General features: G+C 45.9%; 1 protein-coding gene across 2 annotated transcripts in view; it reads left to right on the top strand.

Annotated features, from left to right (window-relative positions):
• Positions 1–5216: 5216 nt before the first annotated feature.
• Positions 5217–26613, top strand: part of INSR (insulin receptor) — a 54745-nt gene continuing 33348 nt past the window's right edge. The window contains exons 1-2 of one of the 2 annotated variants that reach the window (XM_035348004.1): positions 5217–5427; positions 13890–14441. In XM_035348004.1, coding sequence (XP_035203895.1) covers positions 5340–5427; positions 13890–14441 — 640 coding nt within the window. In that variant the 5' untranslated portion in view covers positions 5217–5339. Of the gene's footprint in view, positions 5428–5628; positions 5681–13889; positions 14442–26613 lie in introns of those variants that run through there. The other variant, XM_035348005.1, reaches the window with a different exon arrangement.

Raw genomic sequence — 26613 nt, 5'->3', positions numbered from 1 at the left:
AGCATTGAGTTACAGTGTGCTGAACTCTGCTGTGCTGCCCAGAGGGCTGTCCCTCCAATTTTGACTCGTGGATTAGCAACAACAACAATAAAAAAAAAGTGCATTAATAAAAAAAACAGGTGAACTCCAGATTAGAACTGGTGTAGCCAGTTGGTCGCCTGGGGCACGGCGTGCCCATACTATGCATTAGAGAGTGACGCTGCTGCAGCCACTAATTTGCACGTGGCTGCTGATAGAGAACAGCATGCCTGGCAGCAGTGGCGTAGGTTGTGCAAACGAGATGCGGGGTTGGCTTAGGTGTGCTGTGAGGAGCTGTAGGAAAGAATGGTGGAGAGGCCGGAGGGGTGTGAGGTGTCTGGGTGTCCGGCTGCTGCGCAGCTGGGCTTTTTACACACAGGTTACCGGTGCTGGCTTGCGGTTGTACCAATAAAGAAAAATCTGGTTGGATAGTGTGATGCTGAATCAGAACGAAAACTTGCTGACAAGGAATGGAAAGCAAATTGAATATTGCATCTGCTTCTGTGACATCCAAAATTCAGACTGGATAAAAACTGGAGATAGAACGGGGCAGCACTGCAGCAGGCCATGGAGTGCTGCGATTTCCTTTGCATCTTTCATCTCCAGTTGCTTTGAACTGATGTGGCAGAGAGATGCCCTCTGGCACTTTCACCTTAAGCAAAGGTTGTATTTGCTAATAATATAACAATAGAATTGTCCAGAAGGATCTGACAGTGTTTCCTGTTTCAACATTAAAAAAAAAGGGGACTTCTGTCCTTAGCACGTAAAGTGACCGGACCTTCATCCTCTGAGCTTTCTCCCATCGAGAAGAGTGTTCACTTATCGGATTTGGTGTGGACGGAAGGAAGGGTAAGAAAGGAACTTTGTCAATCCATGACGTGAAATATTTTATATTAGGAGATTTGGCAAATAGTTCTGTGTGACTCTAAACAGGATGAGATAAATTTTCCAAGGTCAGCTCTCCTGTATTCTCAGCTTTTGGGCTAGTCACTTAGAAGTCAATTCTGTAACCTTTACAGCAACATCCTGCCAGTGATGCAGAGACTTAGCTATTGTTGGCTTCAACAGCAGCTCTTCTGCATCTTCAAAGGACAGGAGGCTGAATAATGTGTGTGCTGCATGGTGAGTAACCTGTGAGCAGGGAAGGATGTTTGACAAATCACTTTACTCAATAAAATTAAGGCAACCTGAGCTGGATTCTAAGTGGACCCCTTTTCTTCCCTAATTCCTGTGGGTAACTGTTCACCTAGGTAACTGGAACCTGTTTGTAAGAAACACTGAGTGGTGAATGAAGCAGATAGTGCTAATTCTCTCAGTTCTGCCTGCTGGCTTGCTGCTAGGCTTTGGGTCACTGTACTAGTTTTCAGCTATTTTGTTCTTAAAACAGAATTACTACCAAGGTACCTTCTTGTAAGTCCTTCTGGGTTCACAAGCTTTGTGTGCCTTGAATATTCATAAACTGACTGATTAGCATGGAACTTTAAGTACTCGTGCTTGGCTAAAACAAAAACAAAAAGGCAGTTCACCCAAACAGACGGCTGCAGTGTTTGGTTCCGGTGTATGTTTCATGAGAAAAAGACGTTTCGTTTTCAGGCCATCGAGCTTTCAGCAAGCTCAGTATCTCGGCGATCTGGAAGCCAAGCTGTGTTATCTCTCCACACGTAGTTGCCAATACAAGGATGTGACAGAGCTCCGAGGGCAGCGTGCAAAGACTGCTGCATTGGGTACGTCCGCGCTGCTGCGGACAGCAGGCCCTGGAGATAAGGCGTTGAAGAACTGTACTGCTGCTGCCTAAACAGCTCGTCCTCAGCGTTGTTAACGTGAACAGGGAAAAGCTACATGGGGATGGTGATAAAGCAAGCAGTCTCAGCCCTCTCGGAAGGTTGGGAGTAAGGCTGAGCCAGTTTACGATGAAGTCATCTTCCATACTCAATGCAAGCCAGCTCACTCGTGCAAAAGCGGTTCCTTTTCTAGGGATGTTACTGCCTGGGGTGGGCTTCCAAGGACTTCAAGCCCTAGCAGCATTGATCTGGAGGGGCTGGGATCTGGTTAGAACATCAGCACAGTTGGGCTGGTTTGACACGGAGGCGTTCGGAGGGCAGGGTGGCATGACTTCCAACTTTGCGGTCTCAGAAAAGGAAGCTTGGGACACGACTGCGGAAAGATTGTTTTCAGCCTTTGTGGGCTACAGTAAACCATGCACATAGAATGCAAAAACAAAACAAAACACAACTCGTTCAAGGTTTGGTCCGATTTTTGGGGGGAGGGAGAGGAGAAGGCACGTCAGTGGGGGATGAGGGACAACAATATACGTCAAAGTACTTCTTCTGTACTTGAGGCTGTACCAGATGTGTCATGTTAAAATAACAATCTGAAACAAGTGTTGTGCATGATAACAACATGCCCGTAGCCCCTGACTATTGTATTGTTAATTTGTTAATAAGCAAATGATAAGGGCCTGCTTTTTTTTATTGTTTTTAAGCGGTGAAGGCCACGGTTTGGAGGTCACTGACCCTGCAGACATTGCGCACCTTTACAAAAGGAGATGCTAGGCGTACAGCTGTATTTTGCTATTTTCTGGTTTGTTTGCATCTTTAGTCTGTCCTGTGATTCGTGGCAGCTGTGAAGTAACTGTAGAGCAAAGATGAATAATGGGACAGTTTTTTGGGGGTGATTTCAAAAGAAACAAGGCTTTTGATGGGGCCTGTAAACTCCCAGCATTATCTCGTGATGTACTGCTTTCACGCTGTACAGTATTTCAACATGTTTATTATGTATTATCTCCGCTGAAATTCCAAAGAAGGCAAAAAAAAATGAAGTATGTTTTTCAGGAAAACACTACAACAGGGGACATTTTGGGTTCCAGCTCTGAAAGTACCATAAAAATTTTGTTACACTGATCTTCTAAATAGTGTCAAAGGGAAAAGACCATCTTCCAAATGCACCGGGGATTCCTGTAGACACAAATAGTAACCTGGCTGGTACTTTTGGTACATTTTTGTAAATTTTACCCTACAAAAAATATTTTTTTTACCTCATGCAAGTGTACACTGTTCAGGTATTGTAATTCTAGATCTCTTCCTGTATCAAAAAATGTTAAAGGTTGGAAAAGACAATATTATTTCAAAGTTCCATACCCATGTTCTTTGGCTTCTCTAGTAGTTCGTTCTTATGAGATTTATTTAAGTAAGGAATTGACAAAAATAGTCTTTGTGGGGCCTGGTAGATAGAGTAGACTCTATTCATTTTCTTAGGACGATTCAGAAATGAATCCCCATTTCTCACTGCTTACTTACAAGTTATTTTAACTAAAACATGTATGTGGAGGGGAGAAAGAACTGTTAATGTTGTTTAAGAAAGGAATTGTATTTAATATATCAAACTTGTGATTTTTAGTAGAGTTTTTTAAGTTGGAGATTAGAGAAGATCACGAACTGCAGTTATTAGAAAAATACCAAACAGGTGCTGGCTTAGTTTCCTAGAGCCCACATTGCTACTGTTGGTTTATCTGATTGCAAAACTAGTGTACTGTAGCATGATGAATATGTAGCAGTGACTGTATGGGAAAGATGCTGGAAAGATTGCACGCTGATGTTCTTCATCAGTAATTAGAAACTAAAAATAGTATTTTAGCAAAAGATAATAAATCTGTAGCCTTTAATCCTCCTGTGCCAATCTGTAAGCTGATATCATTATTACATGAAAGGCAATGAGAACATAAGTGAGTAAGCAAAAGTAGGTTGCTATTACAGTCGCATTATAAATTCCACATAGCCCAAACTGTCTCGTTGACGTTTGGCTCTCTCTGCTTTATGCAAAGTCTACAGTCATAAGGCAGGTTAATTTGCAAGCACAGAACGCGTAGTTTTGGTGTCTGTTTCCATTCCTTTGCTGTCCTTACTTCCTGGAGCACTCTTTAGAGAAGTGAGTTAAGTTCTGAGTCTCCTATGCACCTGTGAGTTGTAAGTAGAAGGGTACATTTGAGAAATGGCAACAAGAAAATGGGTTCCCATGATGGCAGTTGCGACACACCAACAGGCTCCATCAACAGCTAATGCGCTGCGCAGATACACATTGTCTCTTGCTAAAATAATCACAAGGGAAGGCATCCCCACTTAAACAGGGCCCTTTCATCTAAACATTTAAATACTTTGCAAATGCTAAGATGTAGTTATTGCTACACAGGTACCATCACGGTTGATATTGTTTACGCTGAAGTGATTCAGTAGAATCAGGCCCCCGACCTTACCCCCTCCAACTGGGAAATCTCAAAGAATGTCAGCATGAGCTATACTAAAACAGATGTGATTTCACAGACCATTCCTCCTCCCATTCACAACTATGTAATATCCCTGTGGCAACTGCAGCAATTCTTTAAATGGAAAAGTAACACAAATATTTTAAACGGTGCAAACTCTCGTAACGCAGGTCCCTGTCCAGAAAATGGAGCCAAGGCGGAGTGCTGGTGCTCTGCTCACCCGTGGCCTGCCTAAGGGTCCGCTCAGCAAAAAATGCAATACACAAGTGGGATTTGTTGAAAGCTGATGGTGTGGCAAAGATTTAAAAGACGACTACGTTTTATTTTCGAATGAAAAAAGTTTTACTCCTCCAGTTTACATAACTCTATCTCCCAGAAAGGGGTGAAGGCAAGCGCCAGGTAAAATTACTGGAAGTTGCCAGGAAACGTACTGTAATGGCTTAGTGCAACTACAAAGCGCAGACGATTAAAAAAAAGGAGGAAAATGAATCAGATGCCGAATCCCCCTGGAGAAAGGGACTGAAATGGCTGATCCTGAACACGGGCTCCTCACCGCTGGGCCCCCTTTCCTCACACAGAAGTGCCTGGCCAAAAACCAGCCCAATCTTTACCCCTAGCCCCCCAAAACCACCGTTTTTTCTCTCCCAAGCCCGGCTGCGGGGCCGTTCCCGGCCCCCCTTCCCTCAGCGCCGCGGCCCGGCAGGTGGAAGCCGCCGCCGCCGCTCCTCCCCCGGCCCGTCCCGTCCCCTGCCCGGCTCCGCGCCGCCTCTTGCCGCCGCCCCGCTCCTCTCCCAGCTGACGGGGGCAGCCCCTTGTTTACCGGCCAGGGCAGGCAGCCGCCAGCCCGGCCTGCGCTGCGAGGCGGCCGCCGCACCCGGGGACCGGCAGGGAGGAGCACGGGGCCGCCCCGCTTCCTCGGCCGGCCGCTGTTAAAAGGGGGGGGCCCGCCGGCGGGTCTCTCGCCCACGATGCGAAACCCGGCCCGGCCCCCGCGCCCGCCCCGCGGCCTCTGATTCGCCCCAGCCGGGACGCGCCGAGCCGCGGCGGCCGCAGCGACGCGGGCATGGCACCGAGAGGAGCGGCGGTGGCGGCGCTGGCCGGGGCCGTGGTGCTGCTGCTGGCGGCCTGCTGCGGCCGCAGCCGCGGGGAGAGTGAGTAGGGGACCGGGGGGGCGCGGCCTAGGCGGGCGCCGGGGGGCCCCGGCCGCGGCCCCGTCGCCGTGAGGGGGCGGGCGGGCGGCTCGGTCCCCGCCGCCAGCACCCTTTGGACCTGGCGAGCGCCGCCGAGCCCAGGCCGCGGCGGTGGGGGCGGCGGCCGGGGCGGCTCGGTCGTGGCCTGCGGGTCCGTCTGGTGCCGGAGGGAGGGGAATGGGGCCCGGAGCTCTGCCCCCCGGGAGCGGCTCGGGTGACCTTCAGGGCTCGCTGGGGTGTTTTCGGCCCCAAAGTGCCGAGGGGCCGTGAGGAGGGGGGAGCTCGGAGGCGGCCGAGATTGGAGCGGGGAGGGGAGGACGGCGGCTGGAAGGGCTTGGGGCCCCCGCTGGGTGCCCAGGTTGCCGTGGTGTTTACTCACGGGCACGCCGGGAGCCTCCGGCTCCGCCGGGAGCCTGTTTCTCCACACGCTGAGGGTGTCAGGGTGCTGCCCCTGCCCGGGCTGCCCTCCTCTGCCTGGTCCCCCCCGGCCGCAGGGAAGGGCATTGCTCCCCTCCCCGGCTCCTGAGGGGGGGGAACAAGACGCTGACTGGGGCTCCCTGACACTTCTCTTTTAGGCTGGTTTCAAAAGGAGCTCCAGTTTCAGGAGGCTTGTGGCGTGGCGAGGCTTAGAGTTGGGAGGTTTTGTCATTAACCGCAGGAGTACTTGTAGGTAATCTTTCAAATCCCCGAGTATTAAAGGGGGATAAAGCTCGAAGGTAGGGATCTGTGCTTTAACGGCGTCTTGTAAAATGCGAGGTAGGGATCTAAAGATGGTGAATTGGAGGTGGCAAGCTTGTGAAATTAATGGCTGATGTGAGTTTAAGCCTTAGGAGCTGTTTTGATGGGCGATATTGAATAAACTTTCTTAAGAAACTGCTCTAGTGAGAGGTTTTAATGTTAATGATTACAGTTGCTTTTTTATTTTTTTTTTTTAATATAAGGAACATATTTATTTAAAGAGAACTAACTGGGTCTTCAAATTGTCTATCCTGTAGCCCCTCCTGTAGTCTACCTGTTAGCTTCCCACCAGAAAAGGCCACAGCAAGAGAATTGCATCAAGTGCAGGCAAGGCAATCCTGGGCATTTTTAAAACGGGGATGGCATTGAGCGAATAAAGCAGGGCGTACCTTTGAGACAGCCTCATTTTTTCCAGCAGTCTGACAAGTTACATATTTCAAAAACACCTAATTCCTACCTCATACGATGCTGTTACATTAGAAGCCTTTAAAAGAGACTATGGATATGTTTTTAACTCGGGAGGGTAAGTTATAGCTGGCAAGCATGTACAAACCCGCCCATCACCGACAGAGGAATGGAGAAGGTAGTTGACATATAGCACTAATAATAAATCCATACACAACTTTAGTCCAGCAGTTCCTAATTTGAAAACATTATTATTACCACCACGCTGAAGCTTTTTATTTCTTTCTTTACTTACGTGCTTAGAAACATACTCTGCTTCTTTGGTTGCAAGCGTGAATGCAGTCATGACTGCTTCATCCACTGTATCGCTGCGCGGTAGGAAAATATGCTCTACAATTTATGGACGGAGAGACAGGAGCGATGTACAGGACATAAAAGCAACATCTGGGGTGGAATATTTTTCTATCATTCACGCAACGCAGGCACTTTTCAAAGTATCTTGCAGGCTGTTTGGACAGTAAGTTCCCTAATTCAAAAGGTTCTCAGCCACTTTGATGTTTGACTCCATTTTCTGAGAATGATTAGATCACACAGCACCACAGCGTGGATTGAAAACAACACGCTAACGTGGAGGCCTGCATCAGAGTGGCTGGAAGGGTAAATGCATGCACAATAGTTGCATAAGCAAACAAGTTGTTCCCTGAGCAACGGAACTAATGAAGTCTGCTTTCTTGGAGATTTGCGTCCTGCATTCAGTACAAGCGTGCCCCATGATAACGCTGCTCTCCAGTGACAGTGTTCCCTGAGCTCTGAGCCTAGCCGTGATATTTCTTGTGCCACGTATCTTTCTCTTCCCTTTACTTGTTTCAGACAATTTGCTCGTTTTAGACAATGCCATCATTTTTCATCTGCTAAGAGCCGGGGCAAAAGCTGCCCATAGTGCGTTGAGCAAGCAAACTGGATGGAGGGTTTCTTCGCTCTTGATGCTGTCTTTTGATGGAGATGCTGAGGGTTTTCCTCCTAAACCCATCCCCGCTTTTCATGTGTTTGGGAATCCTGTATGTGTGCGCTCTCTTTTACATTTGACTCAGTTGGGTTCAGACCTGGCTGAGAGGAGTAGAAGCAAGGGTTAAGGAAAGGAGACCAGACCTGCACAACGTGAAGATGCATACATCTTTTTTAGTTAAGAAAAGCAGGTTTGGCTTTTTTTTCTTTATCACTGTGTAAACATAATGCAACTTCTTGAAATAAATCTCACGCGTGACTCACACGGCAGTTCATTAGTTGTGGTATTCAGGGTGGGATTCACCTTGCCTGCTCTTAGGCATCTTTCAAAGGAGCAGTATACTTTGGGCTCCTTTTGTAATTAGTAGAAAGCTAATCAATACGGTCACTAGAGGTTAGAGTATGCTTCGTCTTCTCAGCTCCTCACCTGAAGCTGGTCGCTGTACTTGCACTCAGTTGCCTGTTGCTGGTGGGGGGAGTTAGAAAGCTAGCTGAGCTCTCTGTACTGAAATTAGGTGGGACAAATTCCACTTCATTTCTTTAGTAATAGCCTTGTAAAATCATTTGCTTCGGTGTTGTTATTTCTGATTCATGCGGGGTTCCTTTGTGTGCTCATAAACTCATTAAGAAGCTGCTCTCCTAAGTTTTAACGTTGAGAGACTCGGTCTAGAGTGAAATGTCGCTCCCGGGAGTTTAAAGTAGGGTGAATAACTGCAGCAGGGCAGTGTCAGAAGCAGGCAGTGACCACGTCCACCAGCCACCCCAGCGTGCCCTCGCTATTTTAGAGAGAGGCAGTGCATTCACTCTGAACGGTCTGCAAAAACCCAGAGGCTTTCTGGCGCTTGATTTTGGGGTGACTGTTTTGTGCAACATATGTTAATGTTGACAATCACATCCCAAAATCTGCTGGCGCTGACCTCTGCACCTTGCTTGGATCTCCCGTGGTCCTGGGGTGCTCCAGCACTATCCCTTCCCGTATCTTTGCTTGGAAAACAGCAGCACGAGTCCTGTTTTCCACTGATGTTTTGATTTGAATGTGGAGAGCGTGATGTTATAGTAAGCCAGGCTTTATAGGCAGGCCGGGAGGTTATAGATGCTTCTGGCATTAAAGAAAGCAACCTCCGTGACAGGTTGGCCCTTAGTTCAGGAACACTGGCTTGCGTAGTGAAAGATAACAGCCACCCGAGATGTTATCCGAGCAGGCTGCAGGTTTATAAACAGCCTCACTTTTGAGAGCATTTCTGAATTTGCTTCGTTGCTCAGATCCAAATGGCTGAGGTGCAAAACCAAGGCTTAAAAACAAACGTTTTGCTATTAGGTATCTTCTGTTTGTTAAACTATTACTGCACTAGGCTGGAAGCTGGCTTATGGTCCTTTCTGCGGACCTGTCCCTTAACAGGATGCTTTCCTGTCTCAGTTATCCCAAGAAACACCTAAAAGCCCCTTTTCCAGTTTCCCAATGCCTTCCTTGTACAAGTTAGCATTACAAAGAACTGCCACGTTTTTGACTTAATCGATGAGTGCATTTTTTCCTAAATAATTCCTTTATTCCAGTAAGTAGTCAACACTATAAAACAGGCAATTAGCTAATGGTTATCTTAAATGGTTTATGTTCCTTCTGTGTAATCCTACATCATCCTGGTCTCGATTGTCCAAGAGCCAGAGCTCTAAAGCGGTGAATCATTAAGGTCTGGTATCCAGCTAGTTTACTATAAACAGGGCTTAAGTTCCAGCTATTCCCTCGGTTAGACTGTATCTCCAGAAGTAACCTCTGACATCAGATCTCCTGTCTTCATTCAGCACTTGAAGGTTGTTACCAAGCTAGTTTGTTCGAGAGGCTTGGTTGGCATCCTGGGATTTTGTTTGTTAAAAAAAATAAAAATTAAAAAAAAAAAAAAAGCCTTGCCATTTTTTCTTGGGGGTCTGAGGAAACGTGTCTGTAATGATTTTTTTAATTGTTATTATTGTTTTTGAAGTTATTTTGAATAGCTTAGGGATGGAGGAGTGTTTCTTCTCTGGCAGTGTAGTGCTGTGCTGCTGGACGTGGAGGCTGTTTCTGCTGAAATGCAGGAATCTGTGTTAGCAGGGATTCTGCCAGCAGCTTGAACAGGAATAGCATCGGGCCTACTACTAGGGAATCAGTTTGAGATTGTCATTTTGCTGATTTCTGTATTTTTTGGACCCAGTTTGCCTGTCTTACAATCGCCTCCTCAGCTTTGCTCTCCTGGGATTGCACCTGACTAGCCTTCGTACTGAATCACTGACTAATTCCCCTGTCCCTGCAGAAGAAACACTACTGAGAGAAGCTGTGGAAAGCCCCTTACTACTTTGCTTAAAGCTGCTTCTCGTTGTCTTGGTAACAATAAATTTATGGGCGACTTCAGCAGCTGCTGCGTGAGCAGAAGATGCAGACTGCTGAACAGAATGCAAAAGCAGGGAAAGATCGAGGACCCTGCAGCAGAAAAGCAGATCTTGCTTCAGATAGGTGTAACTCCTCCTCGATCCCTGAGGAATTCAAAATGAGGTTCAGGTTCTGTGGTGATATTTATCACTTAAAAACTAAACTGAAGTAGATAATGAAAAATAGTTCTTAAATGTAATTTTCTCTGAATGAGGAAAAAGCCGGATAAAGCCCTTTAATCTTTGTAGATTTCCCATCATAGTAGCCGTTTATTCAATGGTTTGTTTCAGAAACGAGCATGTGATTTGATTTAAATTCCTTTTAAGTTTCTCTGGTAGGCTAACGTTGCAGTGTTTGACATCTTCCCTGAAAAGGGCTTGGGCAGAAGCTCCCGGTGCTGGAACCCCCTAAGCCCAGCAGACAACGTACCAGTTTGTTACACGCTATTGCTCAGGTTTGAAAGCAGCAGAGTTTGAATAACTCGGGTCACGTCCTGGTTTGCCAGGGCTTGTGGAATCTCCTGTCTGGTCTGTGCTGGCAGCACTGCTCACAAGTAATGCTGTCTGTATGCGAGTTTAGAATTGGCCCAAAATACAAAAATAGTTCTAAAAAGCAAAGTGAGCTGATGGATTGTGATGTGTGCTTCCAGCTCTGGTAGATCTATACAACTACTTAACTCTTCAAAATGCTTCGCTGTTTACTCACAAGCATCACCTGTCTCTTTTTTAGCTTCAGCTAACTTTTCTTCTTTCACACACCTTGTGAAAATATTTGTCTGTCTCAGCCTTTGCCTGCCCCCTCTGCGAGCTGCAGTGGGGGGAACGCTGCAGGTGAGGGTAGCTTATACCCTGCACGGTGTCTGAATCGTGTTTTTGGAGGAGAGAGGAAAACCTTTGAGCTGCTTTCTGGCTGGTTGGACCAGGAGCAGCACCACTTGTATCAGCGATCTCTAGAAGCCTGTAGCGATGTGGAGCAGAGTCACAAGCGATGCAATTTGACTTCTTTTGAGCACATAGAAGAGTGGTGAGTGCAGTGCAGAAGCTCATCAAACAAAATCATCAACCCTGCTTCTGTCTGACAGCAAGGTTTTCAGACCCTGAGGATCCCCCCTGCAGCATTTGGAGGGCTTCATCCCAATTGTGCTGAATTCTTAGTTCTCATCACGCTTGGGCTTCTGCCCCTTTCTCTGTGCTGGGGGCTGAGTGCCTGGGGCAGGGCCGGATTCTGGTGACTTACCCAATTCCCCTGAGAGTGATGAAAGACTCGGATGACTATGCGTAGTGTATAGGTGCTTTTTGTGGCCTTAAGCCACGATAAAAGCCTAGAGCTTTTGCTCTCAAAAGTAATTCTTCGGCTGCAGAGTTGACCTGTAATTTTTTGGCCTGTCCCTTTCTGCAAGGTCTCTGACGGAGCAATTGCTCGTGGGTACCACCTCGGTCAGCTTGCTGTATTTCACCTCTGTGCTTGGCAAGCAGTAATTAAGAAACAAGGAGGTGGATTTTGCATTACCAGATAGTTCCAGCTCTGTTGGTCACTCTTACATTGAATTTCAATGTTTTTGAGTGTTATTGGTCCTTTTGAGTGTTATTGGTCCTTTCCTGAAGAAACCACTGGCATAAACACAGGATTTTTTTGGTGTGAATTTAATCAAGAACACGTGTGTGTGTGTGTGTGTGTGTGTGTATATATATATATATATATATAAATTTTTGACCTTAATAGAAAATATTCTCCTGTGCAATGAAACACACAAGCCTTTCAGTAAGAAATAACCCCGGGAGAAGTCCCCGAACCTTCTCTCCTTCCCAGTCTGTGTGTGGCTGGGAATTCTTCTGTCCTTCTCCAGATCTTTAGATTTGTTGAAGCTTTTCCATTTGGCACCAGTTGATCAGCAGTGATTATGCTCCCACCAATTGCTCCTTCTAACGAGCTCCTGACATTCAATCAAGAAGCTGCAGCGCAGCTAATAGCTTCCCGGCACAGGCAGTTTAAGTTTGGAATAACATACAAATGTGCTGATTTTAATTGTTACTAAAAAAAAAAATCATCCTTCTTACACTGATGGCATTTGTTCGAGGTTTCTCCTTCTCCCATCAGGGCTGACAATTTATTTACTTCTTGATCTAAGCCTCAGATGTGTAACTTTGAGGTTTGCATCTCTTGCAGAAAGGCCCAGGTGATGGGGCTGTGTCGCATGCCCCCTCCCGTGGAGCTACCCGTCTTAATTGTTTAAATTAAGTAACAAGAAACCTTCCTTAAACCGAAGCTGTTGCTCCACCAGTTCTTTAGTCCCCTGGCTGGGATGGACAACAAGCTTTCTGGTTTGCTTCCCATTTTTCTGCAGTGTTTCTTGCTCCTATGTGGTCTTCAGATGTCCTTCCCCACCTCAGGAACCCCCGTGAGCCCTGGTGCGCTGTGTGCGTTAGCTTTTTCTTCCAGAAAGAAATTTATGAAACGGCTTGGATACGGTGCCAAAAATCCTATTGGGCAATAACATTGCTCCGAATCCTGTATTAGTGCTGCCAGTTTTATTTTGTCTTGCAGCGGAGCAGATTTTTGAATAATCATTAAGACGTTTGCATAGAATTTATTTTTAACCCACGCAGCAGTGGTCTTTGTGCAGCCCTGAGCAGTCAGGCGATTGTAACCATCAAACATCTGGATATATGTTAATTCTGTAAGCCCTGATTATTGCTGAGTGTTCTCTTGAGATTAAATTTTATATACAGTGACAAAGGAAAGTAAACGTGCTGTGCTTTTAACTCGCAAGGGGAGTGTGTGTGCAGGGGCAAGTCTTTTCTGTAGTCCAAAGAGGACTGCTAAAGTGGATGCAGTCTTAAAATTAAATAAATATTTCCACCTGGGCAGGTGGAAGTGGTTGTCCTGCACGCTTGTATCACCAGACAGGCTTCCCTTTCTTCTGGCATTCTCCTATAAGTGTTAAGGGCTGGATGTATCTTTTATGATTTATTTTTTTAAATAGGGTTATTGCTGGGGTTTTCATTGTGCTGCATGGACATGGTGCTCTAGATTTCCTTACCTGTAATTAGAGTTAAAATTTTCCCGGTTCAGACTTTTTTCCTTCTGTCCCAACTCTTGCTGCTGCCTGGATTCGTGTTACTCTGTTTCCCTTCCAACCCAAGCTTCGTATCCTTGTTCGCTCTGCCACTTCTTTGGGTTACCACTTCTGCTCAACAAACCATCCAGGCAGTCAAGGCAGGGAGATTTGCAACCTTTAGAAAATAATAACAGCAAAACACAACCCAACAACAAAGCACCTGATCGGAAAGAATGCTTGGGGCACAAATGACTGGTGTAGTAAATTACTCGTGTCAGCAAAGTCTGGGCGAGAGCCTGGGCTGCGTCTTCCATGTGTGTTTCCAGTTTTTTCCCTTCTCTTCACTGCCATTTCCTCCCCATTATTCTTTTCCTATCTTCCCCTCCCTGCAACCATTCTAAATGACTCCCTCTAATCCAGTGGCATTAATTGCACAATCTGGGATGAGGTAGGTGTGTCGCTGGCAACTATCTAAAGAAAACAGACCGCGTTGCATAGACACCTCTTACTTTGTAAACGCTGAATGACGTCTGCAGGCTGCTGCTGCCGCTCCAGTCGTGATAGGGGTAATATCCAGCAGCTCAAGATGGCAGAAAAAAAAATGGTGAAATACTCTTTCAGTGCATATTTTGTAATCCTATACCAGGGAGTGTTCCCAAAAGTATATTTCTTAACACTCCAAGCGTGCTATATTGGAAAGGACCTAGCTGTGTGTTCTGAATGTAGCGGTATGTTATGGCACGGTTGGAAAAATGGGTGTACTTAGAAACCTAGCTTTTTAAAAATAAATAAATAGCATTGTTCTGTGCCTTCCAGTTTGCAGAAGCATGGACATTCGCAACAATCTGACCCGGCTGAACATGCTTGAGAACTGCACTGTGATCGAGGGCCACTTGCAAATATTGCTGATGTTTAAAACCAAGCCTGAAGATTTCCGCGAGCTCAGCTTTCCCAAACTGACTATGATTACAGACTACTTGCTGCTTTTTCGCGTCTATGGCCTGGAGAGCTTAAAGGGACTCTTTCCCAACCTCACTGTGATTCGAGGAACTCATCTGTTTTTTAACTACGCGCTCGTCATTTTTGAGATGGTTCACCTGAAGGAGATCGGCCTCTACAACCTGATGAACATCACTCGAGGCGCCGTGCGGATCGAGAAGAACAACGAATTGTGTTACTTGTCCACGATCGACTGGTCGAGGATTTTGGATTCTGTAGAAGACAACTACATCGTCGCCAACAAGGACGACAAAGAAGAGTGTGGAGATGTGTGTCCGGGCACTGTGAAAGGGAAAAGCAACTGCCCGCCCACCGTGATCAACGGCATTTTCATCGAGCGCTGCTGGACCCACGACCGCTGCCAGAGAGGTGGGTCTGCGGGGCGGTGAGTGGCGTACTTTCGCCGTTGGGTTTATCCTCTCAGATCTGCCTGAGAGTTGAGATGTCAGCTGTTAATCACCTGTGTGAATAATGTGCCCAAAAACGTTGTGTTCTGTTTCTCTAGAAAGTCAGGGACCGCCTAGAGCTCCCCAGTTCAGTGTGCTGCGAGTACAGCTGTTATCTTGTATACTAGTTAGGGGTATTCATACTTCTGGGGCTTGGCTGTGGGATTAAAAGTCCAGGTTGATTGAAAGACGGAAACGAAGCAGCAGGAAAGGTCTCTACGGAATAAACCTGACTCCGGAAGAGTGCAATTATATTTTTACTGAAACCATCCGGTCATAAAAAGGTGCAAGATAGGTGGATGGGTGAGCAATGCTTGCGCACAGTGAGAAACTGGAAGCCAAATCAGACTGGAAGAAAGGGAAAAGGAGAAAAAGAGAGGACCTGGGCAGTGCCTGCCCATTGCAGGAGTCCTGGGGAGGGAGAAGGAACCATGCTTTCAGGCTGAGGTTTTGGTTCAGAGAGAGAGGTGTGTTCAGAAAGGCAGCTGCTGTCCTAACCCCTGAACTCCAGGTCTGAAACTGCATTAGGGTTGCTTTTAATTTCATACAGATACGTTTTTTCCAAGCTTGGATCTGATCTTAAGTTTAGTTTTAATTACATATTTGCTTTGATTTATGTTAAGTCTGACTGACGGGGAGCAAAGTGAATTGAGGTAAAACTGACACATTCAGAGCTGTCTGTCTTGGAGGCAGTGCATCCAAATGAAGCAGTGTGTCCTAAGACGAAATTAGGAAACTTGCGGCCTGGAGAGCATTTCTTGCCAAGCTTTAAAGGGCAACTCTGAGTGCTAAGTGCCAAATTTGAGAAGGAATTCCTAGCAGTATGCATACGCTAATGAAATTAATGTGGTTTCCCCTCTGCTACTCCTCACCCCAAATTGTCTAGCTTCCTTTTAAAGAAAGTGGTTATTTTTTATTGCTGGAATAACAGGGTATGAGCAAGAACATGCAGGAGTGTATGTGTGTTTCTTTTTTTAAATGAAAACTGAAGTTATAAAGCACTTTAGTTTCTAAACTCTTTTGGTATACAGTTATTATCAGCACTGAAACCTGGTTTCTTACGCGTTCCTGTTTTACATTTCTACTATTTCATGGGGTTAAAGACCTAACTGAAACTTTTTCTGTGGCTAGACCATTCATAATGCCCCTCATTCCTGTGAATCTTCTGGGGCTGTGCTACAGCAGACTGGAATGTATGGTTTCTCTCCTTTATGTGACTGCCTATTTCCATGAAACCTGTAGGAATGTAATATTTTACCTTAGGGGCACAAATCTCAGCTGTGAGAGGCTGAGGCCTCTCTCACAAATTCAGCTAAATTTATCGGAGGGAACCGAACGTTATCAGGCACTGAGGTACCTGAAGAAACCAACCGAATAAATCCGTTTGATTTGAATTTGGAAATGATTTCAGAAGAAATTCTATACAAATTCTCCATCTGGTTTTCTGTGTTCCTTTGAGAAAGTGTAGAGAAGCCGTGCTCCTGTGTGCTTTGGCTGTAACTGATGTGCATTTTCAAAAGCACTTACTCCTACTTAGCTTTGTTTTGAATGCTAACTTCTGTGCTTTCAGTGGTAGCTGGTGTTCTCAACAAGATGATATCTGTATTACATTGTGCCTGGTGACACCTGCCTCTGTACCTCAGAAGTTATTTGAACTGTTCTTCGGTAGTCTTTTAGATTTGTTAGCCTTTTTTTTTTTGACTGTTTTAGACTTGCAGTACACATGCACTCTAGTAGCTACGGTAGAGATCGGGGCATTTATTTAGGGTATCTGTTAGTGGAATCGCTGCCTTCTCTGTTCTTTTGCCAGCCCTAACGTATCCTTAGCATGTGTAATTGTTTTGTCAAGATTATTATAAGCTCGTGTGAATTGTACTTTGGCTTTCCTTTGCCTGAAGAGCTCAGAGTAACACCCAGCACTGCGGGTATTAATGTCAGGAAGTCTTTCCCTCCGCGTTTATGCAGCTTATCCGGGAATCTTCTCCAGCTAATGCTGTCCCGTTGAGCATGCTGAAGTCTCACATCGTTTGGGTTTTTAAGTATTTTCCACTCTTCTTTTTTAGCTGCCTTTTTTTTTTTTTTTTTTTTTTCAGCGGTGGGATGAAATGCAGCAGTTTCAGTATAATTTTCTGGGGGGAAGTTGGGTTTTGTTTGTTCTAACGCAGGTTTTTGGTGTTTGTGTTCACACGTTGTTCACAGAACTTAGCGTAAAACCTCCTGTTTTGTTGTTTCCTATTTTTCTTCTCCGGATGGGAAGTTGTTGATGTCTAAACACCGACGGCTGATAGCCCTGCTAGATAGTTCTGCCCTGAGACTGCGGATCGGGATACTTTGCTGCTTTGTCTGCCAGAAAAACATACTTCAGGAACACTCAACTACCGCTTGTTTTGATGCTACAGAATGTGTGGCAGTTCAACAGGGAAAGGTCCCAAGCTGGCAAGCTTTGCCAGCCCACTAACTCTGCTTTGCCAGCCTTTGAGTCTTGCTGGAGAAACGTGGGAGATGAGCAGGAACCTCGTGAGGACGTGCGTGAAGGCTGGAGGACGGCACCGTGCAGAAGCTGCACGTGATGGGAGGAAGGTGGGAACGGTCGGGACCAGACGGGGTCCCCGGTGTCCCCTGTCCCTTCCACACCGGTCCTTGGTCCTCCCGTGCCTGCTGTGTGCAGCCACTTGGGTGCCATCCCCACTGCATCTCACCCCGAGCATGCGCCTTTGGTATTTCTCTTTTAATCAGCACAGATATCCCAGTTGACTCCAAAACTAACTTTCAGTTACAGCGTGTAATTATCTCGGAGGCACACTTCCAAGGCTCTGAATCATACTTGGAGCTATAACTCCAGCCCAGAATTTTTTTTTTTCACTTGGTGATAACGCGTTGAAGACAACAAAGTGAAGATCTTACAGACCTTAGCTCTAAGGTTGTGCATGAAGCCGGGCGGGAGGAACTGAAATGATTTGTGGGCAGCCGCGCGCTTTGAAACGGCAAACTCGTGATACTGAGGAATCTCTGTCTGAGTACGAAGATGTGTAGGTGGATATACCAAAAATCAAGACTGGTCAGGATGTGTTTCCTGAAGGCTTTCCTTTCCCTTTTTTGAAATCGCTTCTCTTGGTGTGAGAAGCAAGTTGGTTCAGTTAAGGCCAGCTCACGTTGTATTTTGGGTAGGAAGGGAGAGAAATATGTAGTCTGTTTGGAATTTGGGTCTAGCCATGTGCTGTTCATGGCAGCCAAGAGCTGTGCCTATTCTGGAGGGTTTGTACCTTTTCAGCCCACGTTTTTATAAGGCTTTTTTATATATACATACTCATATTTTCACTGCCATAAAAATGTAGTTCTTAGTTCAGCGCAGCATGTTCAGTCATAGAGCGCCTTCGCTGAAGAATTCAGACAACAAAAATGCTGGAAATGCCACGTCCTAGACCTCAGTTTAGATCTGCCAAACATGATCTTCATATTTTGCATTTTTTTCCACATGTTTTTTTTTTAAATGTAATAAAAATGCTATATGTCTGTCACTCCACTTGCGGAAGGAACAATTCCCTGTGAAATAGGATTTCCTGCCAATTCTCTCTGCAGTCAGTCTTCCCTGTCCATACGTAACTCGAAGCAGTCTGATGTTTTCGACAGGCTCGTTACAGAGGCAATTCAGCCTTTAACTTGCGTGTCGGGACATCCAGAGGTAGATTAAGGTAATAGGAAGGAAAAATGGAATGGCCAAATAAAAGTAAACAGGAAAACAATCTGTAATATCAGCCAGTCCCTTGGTGACTACCGAAGGGCCGCATTCCTGGAATATAAGGACAAATATCTGAAATCCGAGTTCTGTTCCTTAGAGGGAGTGGTGAAATTCAAGTTCTCCTGTTCATCTCGAGTGAAACCTTTGCAGGGTTCTTTTATCTTTGTGGTCTTGGGACTTGATGCTACTAGGAACGTGAGTTACTAAGAGTGTGGGCCACTTCAGGTTTGTACGTAGACTTTCTTCTTCAAACTATTATCTTGCTTTATGTGATTAAAAACAAAAGTTATCTCTCTCAATCAATGTAATCACAAATCTGTTGCAAAATATTAACCTCATTAAAAGGAAGAGGAAGGTAAATAAAACCATTTGGGCCAGTTGAAGAGGATAAAATAGAGCAGGTAGTAGTGATAACAGTCTGGAGTAATTGGCATGTAAAGGAGCTGCTGAAGAAAGGCGCTGTATGAAAATAATGATGCTTGTCTGGATTTTTTTATGGCGTGTAAGCAGGTCTGGAGGCTGGGGTTACGGCCAAATCTCTTTCCTTTTGCTGTGACCTGTCCAGGCAAAATAATGGGACAGGTAGGGGACAGGTAAGGATCTGAAGAGTTGCTTTAGTAGCTTGCTTTGTTTCCTAGTACAAACAATGCAACAAAGCGCTCAGAAAAACGTTGCTCAGCCTGAAGTGTGTTTTCAACCGCTGTGAAATAGTTTTTGAAGAGACTGGTGCCAGAAGAAATTCTGCAACTGCGAACATCTCCAAGGCAGATTTGAATAATAAAGTTCAGAGGTGTGTGTGGGAAACGTTTTGTGATGTTTACTTAGGTAGAAATACTACTTAGCAACAGCTTCCTGTAATTTTTATGTGCTGGGAATTTCGGTAACCATAAGCTTAGCTTTATTACCTTTGTATGGGAAAGGGGTCTCGAAGCACCGCACAGACTTAGCCAACCTCAAGGGCAAGATATTTTTAAAGCTTCAAACACAAAGAAATTTTTCCAGTTGCTACCACATGAAGTGGAAGTGCTCTTTTTATTTGGAGATCTGATAAGACCTGCCTTTTTTTTCTTCTCCAGCTCTGACAAATGCCAGATGGAAGTTGACACCCGATAATCTCACTGGGGCGTCTGTTCCGAGCCTTGCCAAGCGACAGCTTTATTGAGTGCGTGTAGCGCTTGTGGTCGGGGCTATTGTGATGCTTGCAAATGGCTAGACATCCTAAACTAATTCACTTTGGCTTATTAAGAGTAGTTAAGACATTTATGATGCTTGGTGGTGCGACACAGCCTGTGGAATTGGGGAGAAGGGGTGAAAGAGTCCACACCAATGGTTATTCAAGAGTATGCTACCTACTTAAAATAACGAGCGGAACTTGGTGCTGTGAAGAAGACCCTAGTTTGGCTTTTCTCTTTAAAAGCCCATTGACCTGGGGTAACACAAGGCTGTAGGGTTTCAATACCTAACGTTTCAGCATGCTATTAAGTCCCCATGTATGCAGCTCCCATAGTCCCCCCACATTGGTGTTTCTTGGGCTTCCTCACTTAAATGCGGGGGTTCATGGTTTTCTTTCTCTCCCTTATCCACAACCAGCACTTCAGACAGAAGCCACGGTCTGATCCCTTCTGTCTTCAGAGCACTTGGATGAAGACTAATTCCCAACTCACCCAACCATTAATAGCAGTAAATACAGAGAATTTGCTCCGACGTTAAGGTAACAATTTCTGTATAGACGCCTTGACCAGGTGAACGTGTTTGAGCTGAAAAGGAGAATGAGGTATTGTGCCCATAAAATAGGAGAAATGTTTATCTTGTTTGGTCTGAGCTGCGATTTTAATTCTTTCTTCTTTCACGCCTTCCCCAAAGCTCTTGCTGTAAGCCTCTGTCTGGGCTGTGGAGGAGTTTAACGTGCAGGGGCTCAGTGCTGACTCTGCTGGAAGATGCTCTGAGCTGGGATCGCTGCTCAGGCTTCAGTGGCGACCCAATGTCAACTGCTTGCCATTTCCAGGGCTGGCATGCCAAGGGTATTTCAGCTAGAATACTGAATTTTCGCACTTCAAGAACAGATCCAAGTTACTGTGTTTTGCTTAAACAAGGAAACCTGCATTAGCCCTTGTTAGACAAAATACAGGAGGCTGACTACGCTTGGCAGACGCGTTTGTCGGAAAATGCTGTTGTCTGGGCATGGGTGTAGAGGCAGGAAGTCAGAGAATTATTAAAAAAAAAACAAACCTGAGCAACGGGGTTAACTGGTGTTAGTAATGCATGAATGGGAGCGCTGCAAATGGTTCACCCAGCGCGATGTTTGCCTGGGGAGGAGGAGATTGTTTCATTCAGGGCAAATCCTAGTGACTGCTGGGGTGCTCTGGTGTGGTAAGTCGAGATAAGGAACTGGCTGCTTTATACATCCTGTGTGTTTCCCTCTGCTCACCCCTCTTAATAAAGGCAGAGTGTTTTAAATCTTAAAAATATAAGTGAAGAGTAAAAGTATTCTAAATGAAATACAATTCTGATGTCTCTTCCCAGATTTTGGCAAATAGAGCAGAGTAAATTCAAGATCCGTGTGATTTTTATAGCGTTCTTACACTGTATGATGAAAGGCCTTCTTGTAGAAGGCTTTGAAAGGATTGTGAACCGCTCGAGTCCCTACAAAGACGTATATTCAGTGCATCCAAGAAGACCAACTGAAGTATGTCACTTGGCAAAGCTCGCTGCAACGTCTTTCTGTCAGGAGCTGTATTTGACAGGGATGGCCGCTGTAAATACACCTGGTGTTTAACCCCTCCACTGCACATACACCTCAAAAAAAATAATCCCAGGTGTGACCAGTGCAAGGATTATTTCTAGCCGAAAGGCCGGTGACTTCAGGACCTCTGATTAATGACAGATGCAGTGAATAACTGTCTGCGTCCTGAGGAAGCGCCGCTCACCCTTCTGGCTCTAACAATAGCTGGTGAAGAGTTCAATGATCACGCTTCCCAATTATATCCTATAATTGTGTGCGAGTTCCTATTGGAGGGACGTGAATGAACTTGCTGGGATGTTTATGCTCCTTAATTAGGGCTGCTGGTTAGCTGGGAAGGAAGAAAAAAAAAAGTTGGGTAGCGGGAAGCTGGGGGGGGGCACGGGCTGCGCTCGCCTGGCAGCGGGGCTGAGCCGCTCGCGGTGTGCCTGCAGTTATTTCGGTCGCTGCTTTGATCCAAAGTTTGCGGCTGGCCTTGCGTAAGCGCACGAAGCAGCGCTCCGGGGCTCGGTCACTGAAATAACTGCTGGGGATTGCAGCTGCGTGCGTTCATAACCTTTATCTGGCCGTGTTTAGGTGAGGGGACCGGGGGGCGCTGCGCCGGCTGGGCTGGCGTTGTCTGAGAGTCGGCGGCGTTGCTTTTATTTTGGCTTGGGACATTTCAAACAAACAGAGAATTAACTTTGGCTCTGCCGAGCGCTCGAATGTTGGCTGAGCGAGCGTAATGTTTTCGTTTTGAGTCTGGCTTCCCTGTGAATCTGTATTTAAATGAACTGAAACAGCAGTGCAGCGCGCTTGGCACCTGTTCATGTCCAGAAAATTGTCTGACGTGGAATTTCCCTCTCTCTTCTCCAAAATACGGCCAGAATTGCTGTAGAGAAGGGCCGAGGCTGGGAGATGCAATGCTCCGTGTGAACAAGGAGCCTCTGGCTCAGCACCATGGGTGAACGTGCTCAGGTATGGCCCTGACCAGAAGCTGCCTCTGGAGCATCTCGAGAGGTTGAAGGCTCTGAGGATGAGGGTGTTCTGCAGGAACTCCCAGAAAAGAGATGGAAAGAAAGTCTGGTTAGAATAGAACAACATTTGGCAGAATGCTGGGATTCATTTTCTTGCTGTACTTCTTTTTAAGGGACTCGGGGTGTACCTGGTTTCTCTGGCATCGCTTCAGAGCTCTCAGGAAAAAAATAAATGTGATTTTGATCTTGTGTATCAGGTTGGAGGTGCCCTTTTTCAAGGACGTCAAGAAATACTACTCCATTGTAATTGTAAATTTGGCATTTTCAGCCTTCCCAGACATCAGCTACCACACTGAAGCACCAGCAGGTGCTGGATGGTTGAGCTCCTAACTTTTATAAGCCTTGCTCATATGCAGATGTAATGAGGGTGACAGGTATTCAGCAAGGTCGGTCTGATGAACGTATGTGATGGAGATTGTAAGGTTTCTAAGGTCTTTTTAGTCGAGGAAGGGAAATTACATTGATCTGGTCATAGAACTGCTCCAATTATTTGCTTCCTGTATAATTTGAAGGCTTCTGGAGACGTGCAAATCTTATTGCTGGTCACCTGGGACTCCCACCGATTTGCTGTTGCTGCTGGGATGTGGCCACGCTGCAATTTCAGGGCCCTGACACGACAAGCTGCACCTGAGCTCAGGTCACAGGGACACACCGATGGCTTTTAAGTCAATGCATAGAGTTAGGGAATGTAGGTAGCAAGCTCCTCGTTCTCATTTAGTGCTTTTTGAAAAGTGGATCGTCTGGGGAAGGGAGGGAGGAGGTCGGTCTCCATTTGTTAGTCAGGATAAAGGCTGCCAGGCTGTAGGATTTTAAGCAAGAAAAGGCTTATATAGCAAGGGAGCAGGCACGGTTTGGAGTTGTGTAGTCATTGCCAACTTGGTTTTTGGTATCTTCTCTGGTGTGGTAGCTGTGTGAGTTTAATTACATTAACAGCAAACAGAACTATTGCAATTTCAGGCATGGTGATGGAGAAGGTGGGCTCTACATGGCGTTTCAGAGGGGCCTTCCTTGCCGAGAGGAGAGCGTTCAGTACTGAACGGCGACGTTCCCGTGTGGCAGAACAACAGGGCAGTGTGCGTGCCATGAACTGGGTCTGCCTATGTGCTGGCTGATTTTTCCTGATTGACACAGGGTGAAGAGGGCCAGGTCTAACAGCGTTTGTTGGAGGCAAGGGTCGTCTGGTGCCTGCGGGAGAGCTGCTGAGCTTGGCTTTTTGATAACACGAGTGAGATGCTGTGAGCTTCCAAGTTGTTTGTTCTGAAATAGCTGAAATAATAACTTCAATTTTACTAAGGAACCTGTAGCAGAAAGTTAAGCTGCAGTTAACTGCACTGAATCTGGAGCGTCTGGAAATCTCTTGCGCAGTAACCAGACATCACGCTAGAAATGTCTCATAATGCCAGCTTTCTGCAATCAAGAATGTATGTAAGGAATGCTCGCACTCAAAGGTGGGCCTGGACCCTGTTGCACCATTAAAGGCACAGTTGGAAAATCGTGCAATCGCGTAGGAAGCTCTAGCAGGGTGTTGGGTTTCCTAAGAATAAAGCATGTGCAAGTCAGCAGACATCACAGGGTAACAAGGACAACAGAGATGTGGTAACCAAGCATTTTTCTGTTACCTTTTAAAATTTTGTTAGGCATCCATGTTGTGTCACAATACTGCAAGGACTTGAATATTTCATAAGCAATAAAAGCTATTCATTAAAATTTGAGTATCAGACAAACACTTCCTATCTGTTCCACGAAAACAATCAGTTGTAGTCTACGGGTAATGAAAACATAAAGGCAATGACATAATAAAAACAAATGAGATTTATTTTTCCTGGTCTTCAGTTTTTTCTGAACGTCATCCTTCTGAAATAAGGCTGATTGCGCTGGATGTGTTTACACAGCTTCGGCTCGGGATGAATGAGTCCAAGAGTTCCCTTGTAAGTACCCCTCAAAAGCTCCCGAAAGCCAGAGAGGAAATGGAGCTCCTCAGTGTGATGTCTGAGCGTCTCGCCCGGTGGAAGCCTTAACGTGGCTTAAAGGAATAAGGCTTTTGTTTCAAAGCTGTGTTAGAAATGAAGTCTTTAAAGCTCGGTAAACTGTTTCTCTGTTCGTTCAATTCTGTGGATTTTAGACTTGGCGGGGCTGTGTTTCTGGCAGAACTGAAAGCCTAATGTGCGGTAGCTGTCGTGCTGGAAGACTTAATGAAAAAGCAGTTATGTGGAAACGGGTGATTTATCTGAAACAACCTCTTCACCTCATTGGCAGGTTTCTACAGCTGTTAAATTAGCAAAAGCCTGTGAGAGAAGATAAATGTCATGTATGGATCACCATTTCCTTAGGCTTCTCTTCCTCACTACAATAACGTTATCTCTGTGCCATTTAAATAATTTGTACGGTGTTTGGCTGCTCTTTCAGCGCTTAGAGGTCACGTTTCTGTGGCTAGATACAAAACTATTCGATAAACCTATTAGAACGAGATTACCTTTATCAAGCATCGCTTTTTGTTTTGGGGAATATGAAACGCTCCCCTGTGAGCCTGTGGATTTGCTGGGGGCTATAAGAAAAATGTCCACAGGAGAAGGAGGAGCTGCCGCCCAGTTCTTGTTGATCAGCGTGGGGAAAAGCATGTTGTTTTTCCACATGCTCCATTCTGCGATAACAAAAAGAACTCCAGATTGTGTTTTTAAACAAGCTTCAGGTCTCTCCGTGCTCAGATTCGCTGGTGATTATCCATTAGAGCAACACATTCAGCCACCCAAAGCCTAATTTGAAGTGGCACGGTTTCAAAGGCGAGCCTTGCTTTGATACCGCAGGGGAGCGAACAGGACTGAGCAATACACCGTCAAGTGCTCGCTTTGCACCAAGTGTTTTGCAGAGGATCGTGCGCCGGAGGTGGACTTTGACACCGCCGGTCTCCTCTCGGCGCTGTTGTTGGCCGTTTGGGTGGTTCTGTGCAATTCGCTTCCCCTGTCCGGGCCTCAGTGTTTGTCTGTAAAATGGAGCCGATCGCACGGACCTGCTGACGAGCGAGGCTTCAATAAAGCTCAAAAAAAACAAATAAAAAAATAAAGGCAGCGAATGCAGGAAGCGCCTCGAGGCGAAATTTATCTGGAGATCTTTAAGAACGTTTTAGACAAACAGCTGTCAGAAATGTCGTAGGTAAAGCATTTGATCTGCCCTCGGACAGGTGGATGGGCTGGGTGGCATCTCGAGAAGTTCTTCGGCTCCGTTCCAGTTGAAGATTGCTTGCGAGGATGGCTGCTCCGTGCTGCGATTCGAAACCGTCCCTGCTTAGCCTGAGAAAAAGACTCTTTGTCTCTGGAGAAACTGATAGGGCTTCAGGTTTTGTGCAGGAGAGTCCCATGTTGTCATCCTGAGAGAGAAAACTAGTCCGTGTAGTGCTTTTTCAGTCCATTTTTTCTGTCCACTGTAGGATTATTTCCATACGTTTTTTCCCCCGTGCAGTAATTACCCCATTTAGGGACCGGCAGGTGTCAAGGCTCAACACTGAGGGTATCAGCCAGATCGGCTCGGAATGGTCTTAATTGCTCCAAAATGGACGGTGCCGATGGTAACCGGTGATCCGACCGCATCGCCGCTGCCCTGCTGAAAAACATCCCCGAAGCCGCAGCTTCTTAGCAGCGGTGGCACACGCCCGCACGGCTCATGTTGTGTGGGCAGATCTTGTTTCTCCCTGTGCTCAGCTCAGTTGATCTGGCTGATGAGGAGACTTGTGTTACTACCGTGCTTCCTCGTTATTGAACCAAGTGACTTCAGTGATGGTCAGCTTTATTTTAAGAATTTACAGTGTCAGAGGCATGGAATAAACCAGAATTTTCAAGGTTCTGATGGTAGGAGCTGGTTACAATTGTGGAAGAAAGATTGAGAACCCAAAATCTCCTGAGTTTGATGCAACTGCAGAAGATGTAGCTCCCCTGCTGTTCCCCTGTATTCATTGGGGGTGGCACAACTAGTTTGGGATTTAATTCCTTCAGATTACAACTTTCCCTTGCATAATTTATAAGTAGAAATAGAGTAAAGGCCTCTAAGGTGGGCTTGTGCAATTTAGTTTGTTTCTTATACCGATCTATAGCCTTTTGTTCTTCCTTAAGGTTGTATTTGTCTGACATTTGGTCACTTTTATTGTGTTTCTTTTGGGACTTTGATTAGAGGAGCAGAGTGGTGTGGCAGAGCATGTGTCCTGCGGATCAAAAACTGCAGGGAACGCTTGCAATGAGAAGTCACCGAGTGGATATGTGTCTCGATAGGGCTGAGCTGGATAGCTGGTGTGGGGCTGCATATTATTTTACACTGAATTATTTGGAAGTAGGCATTACTGGTACACTGAAGATGACAAGGGCAAGTAGTAAATAAAAATACATTTCAGAGAGAGGTCTCAACTGCTTGGCTCTGGGGCTGCAAGCAACCGGTATCTATTTCAGTGCTAAGTAAATTCTTATACCTAGAAATAAACTGCGGAGAGCATACTTAGAGCTTTGGGCAGAGGGAGAGGGGTGTGTAGGTTAGTGTACAGGAGTTGACGTGGCCAAAATGACTACAGTAGGTGAAAGAACGTTGCATGGGTGCATATAATCCGTGTGTTTGATAC

Source organism: Oxyura jamaicensis, chromosome 28 (genome assembly GCF_011077185.1).
Source record: "Oxyura jamaicensis isolate SHBP4307 breed ruddy duck chromosome 28, BPBGC_Ojam_1.0, whole genome shotgun sequence".
Lineage (NCBI taxonomy): Eukaryota > Metazoa > Chordata > Aves > Anseriformes > Anatidae > Oxyura > Oxyura jamaicensis.
Note: the sequence above shows the minus strand (reverse complement) of the source record. Positions and strands in the feature narration are given on the sequence as shown.